The following is a 16,745-nucleotide window of genomic DNA, read 5'->3' as shown; positions in this document are numbered from 1 at the left end:
GTTTTAACATGCTATCGGTAGTTATCCAAACTAGTGGGAGGAAACTATGCCACAGCTGTGGACTGAGCTAGGGCTCGGTTTTGAGCCCAAACCGACCATCTACCCTGAATTTTCAGCGGAGCAAATATAGATCAGCCAATTGGGTCCGATTTATAATCGAAAATTCATGAACAACGAATTCAGGTGAAGAATTCAATTCAAATGTGAAATTAAGATTTTCTTTCCAAGGAAAAAGGAGGAGGAGGTTTTATTGAAAAAGTTTATTTAAAACAAGTGAAAAGGCCAAAATGAAAAAGAATTGGGGAAGCCAATAAATTGCGCAGGAGAAGAAACCCAGAAGCCCAAATAGACCAAAGAGCAAAGAAAGAAACCCCACACGACTGAAAACCGCGGCTAACACATTTCACATTCTTATTTCTCAGACTGAGAATCTGAGAGAGACAGACAGACAAAGAGATTCACATTCAGACTGCTAAAGAGAAAGAGAAATTGAAATCCAAGATCTCAAGACCCAGAAGACAAAAACAAGAGAAGAGGATCATAAAATGCAGCAGCAAAATTGCAAGAGCAAACCGCAGCCAGTTCTTCCGAAGCGGATAATTTTAATGCGGCACGGCGAGTCTCAGGGAAATCTAGACACCGCCGCCTACACCACCACCCCCGACAACAAAATCCCACTAACGGACGTGGGCCTGGCCCAGGCCCACCTCGCCGGCGCCCACCTCCACCGCGTCATCTCCGACATCGACACCAACAACCCCAACTGGCGCGTCTACTTCTACGTCTCTCCCTACGAGAGGACGCGCTCCACGCTTTGTCAGATCGGACGGTCCTTCTCCCGGACACGTGTCATCGGCGTCCGCGAGGAGTGCCGGATACGGGAGCAGGACTTCGGCAACTTTCAAGTGCAGGATCGGATGAAGGCCATTAAGGAGACCCGGGAGAAGTTTGGCCGCTTCTTCTATCGGTTTCCGGAGGGAGAGTCCGCAGCTGATGTCTACGATCGTGTTTCAAGTACGTTTTTTTCTTTTTGGGTTTTTGCTTTTGTTGTTTGTTTTTGTTTTGATGAGCATTTTGGCAATGTGAGGCATAATTAAGAAGTGAGTGTTTAGGATTTGCAAGATAACCCAATTGGGAATTTGGTAGTTTGTTTGTGTTTGTGGTAAAGTCCGAAACTTCACTTTGTTTTGTTGGGTTATTTTGCATTCCATTTTTCATTCTGAGTGGAGTGGTTTCGAATTTGATGAAACCTTCAGTGGAACGTTTAGATAATTAGCAGGGTTTGAGGTTGAATTGTGGTGATGCTAAGTTGTGAGTTGAGTTGAGATGAGCAGGGTTTGAGGTTGAACCTTAAATATGTTCAAGCTTGGCTTGACGTTTAAGTACCTCTGGATCTTTAGAAAGAGGCTTTCCATTTGGAAATTGCATTCTGTGATTTAATAATGCTTTTCTTTTGAACCAAAAAGTATTGTCCAAATGTCTAATGATGATTGAAGTAGTGCTTTACATATAGTGAAGAGGTTATTGAAGAGGTAATGATCCATGGTTAGAAAGTGGTGGATGGCATGGAAGTCCAATTTAATAAAGTAACCGCTATAAGATGCTTTCACTCTCTGCAGTTTTGTGAACCAGCCCACTAGTCTTTGAATTTTCTCAATTTTAAATTTGTGAAACTAGATTCCAATGAAATGCAGCTTTAGATTTGTAATGTAAACGTGAAATCATACTTGCTGATGAGATGAATATATGGAGGTTCTGAAAAGTTTGCTTATGTATGTATTTGATTGTTGGATAAAGGTTTTGGATTTCCAGCTTTCTATATCGAAATGAATATATTGCCTAATAACAAAGATAATTGCAGGTTTTCTTGAATCATTATGGAGGGACATTGACATGAACAGGCTTCGCCATGACCCTTGCCATGACCTCAATCTTATAATAATATCACACGGGTTAACGTCACGCGTCTTCCTCATGAAGTGGTTCAAGTGGACGGTTGAGCAATTCGAGCACCTAAACAATCTTGGAAATTGCGAATTTCGAGTGATGCAATTAGGAAAGGGCGGAGAATACAGCTTAGCAATCCATCACAGTGAGGAAGAACTAGTAGAATGGGGTCTCTCCCCTGAAATGATAGCTGACCAAAAGTGGCGAGCCCATGCCAACAGGGGTGATTGGAATGAGCGTTGCCCCTGGTACCTTGATACTTTTTTCGACCGTCTAGCTGAGTCGGAAGACAGCGGAGAAAGTGAAGACATTTGGCATGAAACTGATGAAAAGATTCAGCAATCAAATTGATTGTGCGAGTCTTGAAACCAAACTGATTCTTTTAGCATATAAACTAGGCTCCTCAGCAATTGGGTTGGGAATTCTTTTGATTTAACATGTAGTTAATTGTTGTATGTTCATAGTATCTCCTGAATGCTGGAAATAGAAATTAGCAATATCAATTGGAGTTCAGAATTTTACTGATTTCTTTGTTGTGAGGATTCGATGGGCTAAATTAGGGTTGTGTAGTTTGGATTTGTTGAAGGAATGAAATTTGCATGCTTGACTGATTTTAGGTGGCAAACTAATCAAACATGTGGTCCTTAGTTTGGGCTCAAGCCGCACACAATTGGCCTCTATTGCTTTTTCTTGGAAGGCTAAATTAAAATAGAGAGCTTTCATTTTAAGACATTATATAGTTTACTAATTTGGAAGATAGAAATACAATTTCACTTAATTAGCATAAGGCCAAAATCAAAAAGTAGTACCTAATTTTATAATAATGTAATTAAAAAACATCAAAATTACCCACAATGTCACTCCTTTAAAGGCAAGTACACTATGCCACATGTCAATAATTTAGCCACCGTCCCTGGCCACCCGCCGCCGGCCTGCCACCGTCTGAAGACCAACTTCATTGCCATTTATTCACTTTAAAAAAAAATATTTTGTGTCATTAAGGGACTCAAACCTTGACCCTCGAAGGAGGAAAGGCTCACTCACAAACCACTACACCAAACTTGATTTTGTAATATTTATTCAATTATACAATATTTATATAAATAATCAACGGTTTAAAAAAATAATAATAATTTCAACACTTAATCACACAAAAACTGCAAATAAAAATAGAAACTGCAACAAAAATACAATGTAAATATCAATTATGTTAAAAAAAAACGAGGGAAGAACAAAAATCAACTTGTAATTAAATTGGTGAGGTTGAAGGCCAAGGAAAGAACAAAAAATCAAATTGAAATTAAATGAAAACTGCAATGCAGTTTCCAAAAGTCCAATTTTGAGTTCCCTTGCTCTTGGGTAGTTCTATCTTCTCTTACCCACTCAATTCCTCATTTGGGTAGCCTCTACTCTTCAAATTGATGAGATTAAAGGCCAAGAAAAGAACAAAAATCAAATTGTAAAAATGAAAACTGCAATGCAGTTTTCAAAAGTCCAATTTTGAGTTCCCTTGCTCTTGGGTAGTTCTAATCTTCTCTTGTCCACTCAATTCCTCATTTAGGTAGCCTCTACTCTTCAAATTGGTGAGGTTGAAGGCCAATGAAAGAACAAAAATCAAATTGTAATTAAATGAAAACTATAATGTTGTTTCCAAAACTGCAATGCAGTTTCCGAATCCGCAATGCAGTTTCCAAAAGTCCAATTTTGAGTTCTCTTGCTCTTGGGTAGTTCTACTTTTCTCTTGCCTCAATTCCTCATCTGGATAGCATCTACTCTTCAAATTGGTGAGGTTGAAGACCAAGGAAAGAGCAAAAATTTAATTGTAATTAAATGAAAACTACAATGCAATTTCCGAAACTGCAATGCAATTTTCGAAAGTCCAATTTTGAGTTTCCTTGCTCTTGGTAGTTCTTTACTTGCCATTTACCATTAACCTTCATACATAAGATATAATGTCAGAAATCCAACAAGCTCTATTCATTGGTGATAGACCGTGGCACAGTCACTAGTTCATCCAATATTCTTGGTTTCAACACAAATACTACAACATTGCACACGTAAATGTCATAATAAACTCCATTATTTTAGACCTTGTTCACAAGACTTTCTCTAATGATCAATTTAAATACAAGATAGCAAACTAATCTAGCAAATGCTGAGAAGACACAAGCAAACTAATTTAGCATCTCTTTGTGTACAATGGATGATATACGATTTGCCCCTACCAAATTTCATGAAGTATATCTGAAAATTGAAAGTTCACTGTTGTTCCAAGAAAAAAAATATTAATTAATAAAACCTGCAACATCGTATACACTAATATAATAGTAAGTTCCATTCCTTTAGACCTCTTTCACAAGAGTCTCTTTGATGATCAGTGTAAACCATAGCGTCCATAACCATATATGTATATATTCTGCCAATGTTCCACATACATCACCATCATATATATATATATATATCTTCTTATCTCTATATTATATCGTTTGCTGGCCTTGAATTTTCAAAACATCCCACACTCAATGTTTTCATGTAAAACAACTAGTAAGTAAAAAGCTATTACCTAACTAGTCATGAGCTTCATGTGATTTTTGTTGAGGTTATTTAAGACGTGTGCATTAGTCCGAAAGGAAAAAAATAATTATAATTTTGATTAGATAATTGGAGAACAATTTATCTATACATATGGGATATTACTGTGACGTTATTTCAAATTAATCACTCATTGTCATGTATTTTAACTTTTCGACATAGTAGTGCAATTTCTCGACACTGCAATACCTCCACTATGACATCCCCGTTATATGTAAATTTTTCTCTGATTTTATGAATCAAAATTTGGGCAACAATTTAAAGTCTAAAATCTAAATAATAACTTTAGACCCCAAAATAATTATTAAAAAAAAAAAAAAAAAACTTGTGTAAACCATGCAGATAAGCTAGAGCTAATCATCCACGTGGTTCAATCCAGATAAACCATGTAAATAAATTGCATTCACAAGATTAAGTAACGAATAAATCGTGGTTCAATTCACGTTAATCAATTCACATTAATCAATGAGTTTGATGCATCTCTTTTGTTTGATCATGTGCAGATGATGAATAGAAATACATCCATGTGTTCTATATTATTGCGCTAGCACACACTTATTATAAGATGTCAAATTAATTACAGGATGTTTTCGTCTGGATGTTACAACTGAAAAATTAAAAATACACTCAAGTTAATATTTGAATAGATTAAAAAAATAAAGAAGTGAAATTTTAGGTGAATCTTAGGTGGCTAAGTATTTCAAATTTGGGTTAAGATCTAATTGACCCATATGTATATACTTGTTTATTACATTTTCGAATTAATGTATAAATTCGTTCTCCATCTCATAATATAAACATGAATTAATGTAGTGAAAAAAGGTTAGGTTTCTCTAACAAAATCGTCGACAGCAGGGTTCGAACCTGCGCGGGCGAAGCCCAACAGATTTCAAGTCTGTCTCCTTAACCACTCGGACATATCGACACTTGTGTTAGCTTGAACATCCTATTGGTAGTTATCCAAATTGATGGGAGGAAACTATGCCACAGCTGTGGATTGAGCTAGGGCTGGGTTTTGAGCCCAAACCGACCATCTACCCGGAAGTCTCAGCGGAGCAAATATAGATCAGCCAATTGGGTCCGATATGACCGATCAACAGTTTGAAATGGCCAACCTTAATTGTTGTGTGTTGAAGCGGTTGAGAAAACAAGTGACAATAAATTAATATAATGCGTAAAGTAGGCTAGCTGGAGGAGGGATCAAATTTATCTGAGATATAATTCCCGATGTGATGTTGAAGCCATCGACGAAGCTTTTACTTTCAAACGCTATGCGGTGTCGTTTAAATGTTAAAGTTAAACGAGAGTGAACATCAAAGGGGACGTAGCTCATATGGTAGAGCGCTCGCTTCGCATGCGAGAGGCACGGGGTTCGATTCCCCGCGTCTCCATCATGTTGTTTCATTTTCTATTTTTATCCTGCACCGTTGGATTCACTGAAAAGCTCATCATCTTGAAACATGTTGCAAAATCGGCACAAATGAAACCCGAAAAGTCAAAAGTGCTCTTACTCTTCTTCTTTTTTCCTTAATAAAAGGGGTAAAAAGACATGGAAAACGCACGGCATTCCAGCTCAAAACCCATTACACAATCCATGTATAAAACATTTATGTGAATGTCTTGACTTGTACAAGTAGCAAAAGCTGATGACAAACATTTGACGTGTGGAAGGATTTGTACAACCCAACCCACAATTTGCTCAAACTTTCCAAAGAGTGGAATATTTCTTGGTTTACGGGCATGACTCTCTTTGAATCTTCTTTGGATTTTATTATTTCCTTGCCGTTGGGGATGTCCATGCATTATCAACTGTCACAATGTTATTAAAATTAGTACAAGGTTCAACCATCATCAAAAGGCAACAAACTTGCCTAAAAAAGTTGCATATTCATAATTCATTTGCACACGTTGCATCCCATGTCAAAATTACACAATTAGAACAAAAGAAAAGTACCAAATATTTATAACTAGAGTCCACCAATTCAATTCAGGTGAAGGATTCAATTCAAATGTGACGTGTTTTGAATAAAGAATTCAATACAACTATGAAAAAAGGAGGAGGAGATTTGGGGAAGCCTATAAATTGCGCAAGAGAAGAAACCCAGAAGCCTATAAATTGTCGCATTGTCCATCAAAATAGAACAACGAGCAAAGAAAGAAACCCCACACGACCAAAGAGCTAACACATTTCACTTTCTTATTTCTCAGACTGAGAATCTGAGAGAGACAGACAGACAAAGAGATTCACATTCAGACTGCTAAAGAGAAAGAGAAATTGAAATCCAAGATCTCAAGACCCAGAAGACAAAGACAAGACAAGAGGATCATAAAATGCAGCAGCAAAATTGCAACAGCAAACCGCAGCCAGTTCTTCCCAAGCGGATAATCTTAATGCGGCACGGTGAGTCTCAGGCCAATATAGACCTCGCCACCTACTCCACCACACCCCACAACAAAATCCCACTAACGGAGGTGGGCCTGGCCCAGGCCCACCTCGCCGGCGCCCACCTCCACCGCGTCATCTCCGACATCGACACCAACAGCCCCAACTGGCGCGTCTACTTCTACGTCTCTCCCTACGAGAGGACGCGCTCCACGCTTTGTCAGATCGGACGGTCCTTCTCCCGGACACGTGTCATCGGCGTCCGCGAGGAGTGCCGGCTACGGGAGCAGGACTTCGGCAACTTTCGATCGCAGGTTCGGATCAAGGCCATTAAGGAGACCAAGGAGAAGTTTGGCCGCTTCTTCTTTCGGAATCCGGAGGGAGAGTCCGCCGCTGATGTCTACGATCGTGTTTCAAGTACGTTTTTTTCTTTTTGGGTTTTTGCTTTTGTTGTTTGTTTTTGTTTTGATGAGCATTTTGGCAATGTGAGGCATAATTAAAGTGATGGTTTAGGATTTGCAAGATAACCCAATTGGGAATTTGGTAGTTTTTTTGTGTCTGTGGTAAAATCCAAAACTTAACTTTGTTTTGTTGGGTTATTTTGCATTCCATTTTTTATTCTGAGTGGAGTGGTTTCGAAGTTGATGAAACCTTAAGTGGAACGTTCAGATAATTAGCAGGGTTTGAGGTTGAATCTTAAATATGTTCAAGCTTGGCTTGACGTTTTAGTACCTCTGGATCTTTAGAAAGAAGCTTTCCATTTGGAAATTGCATTCTGTGAATAATGCTTTTCTTTGGAACCAAAAAGTATTGTCCAAGTGTCTAATGATGATTGAAGTAGTGCTTTACACATAGTGAAGAGGTTATTGAAGAGATTATAATCCATGGTTAGAAAGTGGTGGATGGCATGGAAGTCCAATTTAATAAAGTAACCGCTATAAGATGCTTTCACTCTCTGCAGTTTTGTGAACCAGACCACTAGTCTTTGAATTTTCTCAATTTTAAATTTGTGAAACTAGATTCCAATGAAATGCAGCTTTAGATTTGTAATGTAAACGTGAAATCACACTTGCTGATGAGATGAACATATGGAGGTTCTGAAAAGTTTGCTTATGTATGTATTTGATTGTTGGATAAAGGTTTTGGATTTACAGCTTTCTATATCGAAATGAATATATTGCCTAATAACAAAGATAATTGCAGGTTTTCTTGAATCATTATGGAGGGACATTGACATGAACAGGCTTCGTCATGACCCTTGCCATGACCTCAATCTTATAATAATATCACACGGGTTAACGGCACGCGTCTTCCTCATGAAGTGGTTCAAGTGGACGGTTGAGCAATTCGAGCACCTAAACAATCTTGGAAATTGCGAATTTCAAGTGATGCAATTAGGAAAGGGCGGAGAATACAGCTTAGCAATCCATCACAGTGAGGAAGAACTAGTAGAATGGGGTCTCTCCCCTGAAATGATAGCTGACCAAAAGTGGCGAGCCCATGCCAACAGGGGTGATTGGAATGAGCGTTGCCCCTGGTACCTTGATACTTTTTTCAACCGTCTAGCTGACTCGGAAGACAGCGGAGAAAGTGAAGACATTTGGCATGAAACTGATGAAAAGATTCGGCAATCAAATTGATTGTGCGAGTCTTGAAACCAAACTGATTCTTTTAGTATATAAACTAGGCCCCTCGGCAATTGGGTTGGGAATTTTTTTGATTTAACGTGTAGTTAATTGTTGTATGTTCATAGTATTTCTCGAATGCTGGAAATAAAAATTAGCAATATCAATTGGAGTTCAGAATTTTACTGATTTCTTTGTTGTGAGGATTCGATGGGCTAAATTAGGGTTGTGTAGTTTGGATTTGTTGAAGGAATGAAATTTGCATGCTTGACTGCTTTTGGACAGGAGATGGCTGTGAATGCATGGCAAACAGGGCTTTTCCGAAATGGGCATAAAATGACATTAGATGGCAAACTAATCAAACATGTAGTTCCTTAGTTTGGGCTCAAGCCGCACACAATTGGCCTCTCTCTCTATTGCTTTTTCTTGAAGGGCTAAATTAAAATACTGAAAAATTCAGGTGCAAACTAGCACAAGCAATGGCCTACTGAAGCTGGAAACTACTTGTTTGTTCTACTTGGACCCAGAGCAGAGCAACCTGCTAAGCTTTAACATAATGCGCGAGGATGATCGTGAAAAATGAAATGGAGCATTTGACTGGTGGCTGGGTGTGTCTAGAGAATGACACGTACTGCGCCAACATTGGCCAAATAAGATCTTTCACAAAAGAAGGTTTCCTGTTCTCAAGCAAACACCATCATCAAAGCAACATTCTTATTCAACCCAAACTCGTTAACCGAATCTTTCCTTTTCTCTCACACTGCCACCCTCTCTCTCTCTGCAAAATTCTACAAATCAGTCCTTTATACTTTGCCGGGATCTGGGTTTCCTTTATTTTGGCGGAAAAAGCAGAGGTTGTCTTTCACACGCATACACAAAGATATAAAATTCACCTGATTTGAAGCAAAAGTTCTTCAATGTGCTTCAGTCACTGAGTTAGTCAGATTCTCATTGTAGGTCCCAGATCTTGAAGTGGGCATCTTTGATTGGATATTGTTCATTTATTTTTGCCATTACTGCGCACATTCCTAGAATTCATTAAAATTGCTGTGAAGTTCTGAGTTTTATTCATATTATATGAGTACGTAACCCAGATCCTGAAAATGAGTTTTTGATATCTGATTTTGGGCATTCTGCAAATTTGGAAACAAATAAACCAAAGTTGGGTTTTGCTTTTCTCTTTTTTCTTCTTATTTTGGGTGGGAAATAGATGGCTCATCCACCAGACCATGGGTTTTGTACTAATGGTGTTGTGAGGCTGGTGTTTGTTTTAGTGGCAGTGTGTTTGGTTGGGTACACTATACGTCCATCTTTGCACTGGAGCTTGAAGGAGAAAGGTTCATGCCCTCAGTGTCCTTGTGATTGTTCAAAAGATTTCGACCCTATACCTGTAGGTGAGATTCACTTTTCAATGATTGTTAATGCAGTCATATCAAATATAGAAATGTTGGTTCAATTTGAGTTAACAATTGTTTTGGAAGGCATGTTCCTATTTTTGGTTTTGCAGAGCAAATTGTTAAATTAGTCTTAAATTTCTATAATTTTCATGTTCGAAGCCTGAGGTTCTAATAAAGAAGCATACTTGGGCGTTGTTCGTTGGGTCAAGTATATTAAATTGGTTATCTTTCTTTGTCAGTTTACATAGAAAGATATGATATTCCGACTTCCATATATGTTTTGTATTAGGTTGACATTAAGATATGATATTCTGCTAAGCTTATTAGTGGAAATACATCATATATTAACCTCCTTTTTCATGTCACTTTACCAGATATTATCAATAGCTCATTTTCAGGTCAGTTCAACCCTGTCTTGAGTTCTTGGTTCTTTCCTGTTTCAGAAGAACATTGTCGGTTGATGTATCTTTTTTTGTTGTAATGCAGACTGTGGTAAACATGAACCAGAAGTGAAAGAGGAAATGGAGAAGGATATCATAGCCTTGATGTCAGAGGAGCTAAGTTTGCAGCAAACTGTAGCAAACGAAACCTTGCAACGGACCGATGCATTGTTGATGGGTGCAAGGAGAGTCTCTTTGCACTACCAAAAAGAGGCAGAAAAATGTAATGCAGGAGTTGAAACATGTGAAGAAGCAAGGGAGAGGGCTCAAGCGGAACTTGTGGAAGAGCTTAGGCTTTCAGAAGTATGGGAGAGACGAGCTAGGGAGCTTGGATGGACAGATAATTCTTGAATCAAGGCATTACCAATATTTTTCTTTTGTTTTTTGTTTCTCAACTTGGTCATGTTTGGCCTTCATTTGCAAGACTGCACGCACAACTAATGCTTCGGGGCCTCTCTTGTGGATATGAATACTTTCAAGCATTTAATGTTTTATAGTTTTGAGAATGAAACTTTCAGGATTTGAAGCTGGTTCTGTATTATCCATCTTATCTTATCATTCCCATATATTTTAAGAAAGTAGGGGTAAGGAGAAATTTGTCGTGCTAAAATGTTCACAAATGGAATTACTACTCTTTTCCCTTTGTAAATAAATGAAGCGAAAATGGGAACAAATACGTGAAAAATGTGTTTTGACATGTCAAAATTCAGTAACCTCTCGGATCTTGTGGTATGTTTTATTATGAGTAAATAGATCAACCGTGAAGTATTTGGCTCTATGAATCAACCCATTTAAGCAGAATTAGGAAGCCAGATTCCTCAGGTTAAATATAAACTATCTAAGACTGCAAATCCAGCTGCAACTCCACCTTCATCTGATGAAGCAGCCTTGGTCCGCATCAGGTAGCCACATTGGTCATTCAAGATCACTCTCTCTTTGTTCCTGCAAATATGAAAGATGTGGCACTATGATTCAATAACTTCGGCTACAGCTTTGTTAGCACCTTACCAACACAATGCCAACAGAACAATTTGACAGAACGACCCGGGATCAATAAAGAGAAGAATGAAACAAAAACCCAAAAAATTAGTCATAAAAGTCATATACCTTAAGTAAGCACCATATATCCCCAGCTCAGATACAGTATCATCTTTATAACAAATGCCATTGCGCATCAAGAATGTGCGAGAAACAGTAGGGAATATCCTCTGCATTAGGATATAAGCAGCATCTGCTTCTGATCCTTCTTTCTGCAATCTCATGAGGGCTTCCTTCACGTCATTGCCATAGATATTGTTCCCTGAAGTGTAATAATTACCCGTTAATAATACTTGTCATTACTACAACAGCAGAGTAAAGTTTAGGAACGCGGACCTCCGCCTTCTCTTTGGGGCTTCATAACATATAATCCAGGCCTTTCTATTGCGTCTTTTACGATATCCGAGTCATCCAAACTCCACAATCCTGCAAAGCATTTCCGCAATTTTGCAATGTCCTCTTTATTGTCAACGAACCTGCTCACATGAAGATGATAGAAAGCTTTGAGGTTACTGGTTGTAACAAGAGTAACCATTCTTTCTTAAAGTCAAGAAAAGCTCACACTGAGCTTCTCATTATCTCAAAGAAACAAATATATGATTCATACAATTCATACTTCTAGCTACCAGCTCCAAAAACAGAGTATTAAAACGGTTAGGATAATAATGTAACAATGGATGGAACTTAAATCCAGAAATAACCTCTCAAGAACATTAGGCTTCACAAGTTCTTGTTGAATCTTTTTGGTCCCTGCTAGATGATAAGAAATTGAGGGGCACTTGATGGCAGATGACTGCTCCATGAGTAGCCTTGCTCTCCACTCCTACAAATTAAAAAAACATGGTACTAAAAGCCATACAATAGACATCATATTCTGAGGACACATTTTTGCAATCGAAGTATCATATTTCTTTTATAAGTAGCCTTTTAAGTATCATCTTAAGCATATTTCAAGTCAAGCTAACGAAATAAAGACATCCAAGAATGATCATGTGCGTAAAAAGCATGGAACAACATCCAAGAGATATTCACACTTACATGTCCAATCATACAAATAAAAACACATGCAGGATTAGCCCACCAAAGTCACACCCAACAGATATAGAACAGATCTACATATGCCTTTATGGACTTGAGATTTACTCTTCTACTTTGTACCCTTTTTGTAGATAAGTAACTACATTTTCTGCTACTGAACAACAGAAGCTCACCACTACAAGGAAGAATGTCACATTCTCCTTAAAAAAGAATCAGTATTTGCATAGCAGGAAAGTAAGACTTGCTTACTGATTCAGAAGGATAATCATTTGGTGTGTACCCAGCTCTGAAATACACAACTGCAATTGCTTGGCCACCCCTGCAAGTTAGAGGCATTTCAAGACATTAAAGTCAAAGATATAACATGCTAGATCCACAAATCTAGATAAGTATAATGAACTTTCCGCAGCAAATAAGGCTACATACACAACAAGTGTTCCATCTGGTAGAAGCTCCCCCTCCGCGTCAATTTCTGCCAATGTTTTCCGAAGAGTTGATACATTATGTGTGTTATACAGTTAAGGAACATGACTATTTATGAATTTTGTAAACTAGTGTCTTATCAAAGATATAAGCTTATATAACTATAACTATACATTTTCCTAGAGATACCACTTCCTCCAACATAAAGCTTGTTGTAAGCTAAAAAGGATATATTTCTTTCAATAGAGCAGAAAGCCAGTGTTGGTCATACATGTTGCGTTCATCAGCCTGAACCACGAGCATGACTACAGCCCTGCACATATATTTGGAGTTAATCGTACCTTTATTCACTTTGCTGAAAGTGGCAGCAGCAGAAGGAACAAATGAGACATTGCGTCAGCTCTAACCTTGGGTTATTGTATTCCGTCCAAGCGTTAGCCAAAGCCTCTACAAACTGACTGGCTGCAGGATTATTAGGAACTCTTTTGGAATCCAATCCAAGAAATTCTCCATAGTGGTTAAGTAAGCTCCTGGAAAATGAGAAGCCAAGGGTAAAATACTTGGTAATCTTATTATGCTTAATTTTTAAGCATTGGATATGAGAATATCAACAGATATACACACATACAAATAAATATCAACATGGTTTGGAAGAATATAATGAAAACCTATGTGGCTAAGTACAGAAATTTCATAGAATACTTCTTCCAATTGCAATCATTTAAATTCGAAGGAAAGACCTGGACCCACCACACCCTGAACCTTTACTAGTTGAACCAACGGCCAAAAGATTGTTTTGGAAATTGATAATTGAGACCTTTATGCATCCAAGACTCAAAATATGATTGATTTCTATGTTTGACAAGCACAAAGTTTGCAGTCTGTAGGAAGTCTTTGGAATGCAGATCACTTTTAACACCACATATAAACACATTATGATATGGAAAATTGATGGGCCATTTTCACCGTTACTGCAATATCTGACATACAAAAACCACCAATGTGCTTCTAGTTTTGGTGACTTTTAACATACAGGAACAATTTCATAAGTTGAACCCAGCATTACATTGACTAGTCAGAAATTCATGGGCGAATCAATGAATGCATATTAATTACGAGATCTCTGACTACTTAACCTGTGAAGATCACTGACAAGACAACCGAGTCCTGGAAATGAACATGAAATTGTGTTCGTCTCTATCTGAAGGAGTAGTTTAGTTTGTTCATCAAGCATATAATCTGAGCGATGTAAACCCAAGCGTATATCCTGTTTAAGCGATTAAAATAGTTTAGCATCTTCACCACCAATGAACAAAAAAGTTATCCACTTACACCAAACAGGCCCTAAAGTAAATCAAATAAAATCAACATATAAGTGGCGCCCAGAACTAGATACTGTAATACTCCTGTCCGTCCATTGTATCATATTCTGAGTATGTCTATCTTTCATATAACTTGTAATATAGGCAACTATAAGAAAATCATCCAGAAAATTTATAAGAAAAACACTACCATAATCTGGAGATATTCAACTAAATCACATTCAATGTAGATTAAGTTCTCCTCTCACAATAACTAGTTTCCACATGTTGTACTGATATCCATTTACCTCTTTCTTGTTAATCTCTAGCATCTTGGAATGAATATCTAGAAGTCTAGATGTAAAAGCATCCACTTTCTTCGTTCTGCGATATGAAGATTATATTAGTTCATGAGCTCTAATCTCTGGAGACAATAGACAAAAGCTGTAGCTGTCATGTATGTTGATTTTCTATCTTATCCCCATACCCAATCCATTAAAGTTCAAAGTAAGCTTGTTAGGGACAAGTATATCCCTAGCTGAGGTTGAACATTCTTTCTTAGGCACAATTTAAGTGCAAGACAAGCTCCATACCATGCTGCCTAGCTGGCCAGATATACCACAACTATTCTTATTTGACACACCCAAGTCAAGCAGATTGGATAAGGCTTTCCTAGGATAATTTAAACTAAATTGTCAGCATGCTCATTTTCAAAATCACATACATAATTAAAAATACTATGTGCAAAAATACCTGGACAGTGAATCCTGCAGAAACTTTGCATCCAAACTCACTCGATCAACAAGTTCATTAAATATGGGGGCTAACTCACACGCTTGCTTCCAATGACTTTCTGGAAACGGCATCGGCAATAAAGCAAACGGTGCATGTACCATGCCTACACCAGGTACTTTTCCTGATCTCTGTAATTTACAGCATCCAACATCAAATTTCAGATTTTAAGTTATACACTGACAAATCATCGTAGAGTATAATTTCCAAAAGCTTCTGGTAACCAAAAGTCTGCTCATTTATTTAAAAGTAGAGCTTTTGTTTTCACGTACAATTACAAAGATGAACTATAGCTTTAAGAAAACAATTCCGGAGCAAGCACTTCTTTTTTCGCCAACCCGGAACAAGCACTTGGGTGCCATGTAAAAATTAATACCGAGGTAAGATGTTCTCTCGAATCACTTTTATTTATTTATACATATGATCAGAAAGGCAAACCCGACAACTTCGTATTCTTAGAAAATAAACATGTTTCTACCATTGGTTGTCAAAAAAACTGGGAGAAAAGCAAAGCAAATGAAAAACAAAAATTGAATTTGATTCTCAGGAAATCTCAATCTAATCTTCAACAATCATACGCTGAATCAAGTGTTTCATTTTTCAAGTAACTACAGACTTCTCAGACCACAAAAACGAAAATTAAGAAAGAAAATTAAACCTTCAATTTTCAATTTTTTCCGTTTTCATCAGCTGAAACCAAACAAACAGTTAGCTGAGCAGTACCACTGACCTGAACAGACTTGTCACCAACAACAAGCCCATGAAGAGAGCTCCAAACAAGAGCATCATACACAATCTTCTCAACCAAGTCCTGATCAATCCCATGAAAATCCAACAAGGGTCTTGTGCCACTTCCCTCTTGGGTCTCCCCAACTTCAACTTTCCCACCCTGGAGAGGCAAAACTTGCGAGGGTTGGGCCATGATCCTGAGATGGGTCTGGAATATTTGATTGGTTGGATTCAATTTGAAAGATGGATTTGGTAACCCAGATTGTCTTATATGGAAAAAGGCAGTGGCTTTGGGATGTGAGTGCAGAAGGGTGTGAGTGGAGAGGGTACTGGAATGAGAGCATGAAGAATAGGAAGCACCCATGTTTGACCCTTTTAGGTGGTGACCACAGAGGTGGCTTTAAACGCACACCTTGGGCTCTCAATGCATACCCGCCATATGCCTTTGCAATGGCACTCTTTCCCACAATGTGTCCAAATTCACTACCAATTTTAGCCTTTTTTGGGTCATGAATGAAATAGATTCCGCTAGTTGGTGTCCACATGCTTTTTACTGTTAAGATTTCACAAGCACGGATGTGTGGCCCACATCACTATTACTAACTTATTGTCTTCAAATAACAGTCTTGATGTTTTTAATAGTTGAATCACTCTTTAGTGAGTCATACGTGCAACTAATTTCATATCTTCATTTTTTCTTAGTGAGTCAGGGTTTCAATATGTAAGTTTGGATTTGAATTCGAGTCAATTTAGAGTTTTTTTGGTTCAAGTTTAATCGGGTCGAGTAAACTGACCCATTCTAATACTATGTTAAGATTTTAGAGGGAAAAACCCAAAGCTTATTGCTACCAACATCAATGCTCTTAATAGTGAACCATTTATTACATATTGTATTTATTTTATCAAGTTTCCTTTGTGGCACTTCATATTGTTCAGCATCTAGCTTATTTTTCGTCCTGATCTTTTTAAATCCAGTATCTATACATTGTGCCAAAGCAGCCCATCATCAAGAAGAAACTCTGGAAGGGAGTTGAAATATA

At 37.9% G+C, this 16,745-nt stretch overlaps 4 protein-coding genes and 2 non-coding genes across 7 annotated transcripts; 4 read left to right on the top strand and 2 right to left on the bottom strand.

Annotated features, from left to right (window-relative positions):
• LOC18773633 (phosphoglycerate mutase-like protein AT74) lies at window positions 187–2,558 on the top strand. The gene is made up of 2 exons (XM_020566085.1): window positions 187–1,014; window positions 1,862–2,558. Exons 1-2 carry the CDS (start codon window positions 546–548, stop codon window positions 2,296–2,298), a joined length of 906 nt encoding a protein of 301 aa, XP_020421674.1. The 5' UTR covers window positions 187–545; the 3' UTR covers window positions 2,299–2,558.
• On the bottom strand, window positions 5,383–5,464 carry TRNAS-UGA. Its single transcript has one exon. It is a non-coding gene; the product is annotated as a tRNA-Ser (tRNA).
• Window positions 5,858–5,930, top strand: TRNAA-CGC. The gene has a single exon. It is a non-coding gene; the product is annotated as a tRNA-Ala (tRNA).
• Window positions 6,460–8,821, top strand: LOC18773455 (phosphoglycerate mutase-like protein AT74). Its single transcript, XM_007206656.2, has 2 exons — window positions 6,460–7,339; window positions 8,126–8,821. The coding sequence occupies exons 1-2, from the start codon at window positions 6,871–6,873 to the stop codon at window positions 8,560–8,562; spliced, it is 906 nt and encodes a 301-aa protein (XP_007206718.1). The 5' UTR covers window positions 6,460–6,870; the 3' UTR covers window positions 8,563–8,821.
• Window positions 9,007–10,910, top strand: LOC18772012. Of its 2 annotated transcripts, XM_020566444.1 has the most exons (3): window positions 9,011–9,941; window positions 10,319–10,342; window positions 10,431–10,910. In XM_020566444.1, the coding sequence occupies exons 1-3, from the start codon at window positions 9,758–9,760 to the stop codon at window positions 10,733–10,735; spliced, it is 513 nt and encodes a 170-aa protein (XP_020422033.1). In that variant the 5' UTR covers window positions 9,011–9,757; the 3' UTR covers window positions 10,736–10,910. The 2 variants fall into 2 exon arrangements, with proteins under 2 accessions (XP_007206540.1, XP_020422033.1); XM_007206478.2 differs by lacking the exon at window positions 10,319–10,342 and having other exon boundaries at window positions 9,007–9,941.
• LOC18772608 (glutathione synthetase, chloroplastic) lies at window positions 11,010–16,167 on the bottom strand. Its single transcript, XM_007204949.2, has 12 exons — window positions 15,707–16,167; window positions 14,938–15,107; window positions 14,493–14,568; window positions 14,020–14,150; window positions 13,291–13,413; window positions 13,116–13,196; window positions 12,887–12,967; window positions 12,710–12,779; window positions 12,124–12,245; window positions 11,759–11,898; window positions 11,492–11,684; window positions 11,010–11,326 (listed from the first exon to the last, which is right to left on the bottom strand). Exons 1-12 carry the CDS (start codon window positions 16,067–16,069, stop codon window positions 11,203–11,205), a joined length of 1,674 nt encoding a protein of 557 aa, XP_007205011.1. The 5' UTR covers window positions 16,070–16,167; the 3' UTR covers window positions 11,010–11,202.

The sequence above is a fragment of the Prunus persica genome, chromosome G6 (assembly GCF_000346465.2).
Source record: "Prunus persica cultivar Lovell chromosome G6, Prunus_persica_NCBIv2, whole genome shotgun sequence".
NCBI classification, from domain to species: domain Eukaryota; kingdom Viridiplantae; phylum Streptophyta; class Magnoliopsida; order Rosales; family Rosaceae; genus Prunus; species Prunus persica.
This window is presented reverse-complemented; position numbering and strand designations above follow the sequence as displayed.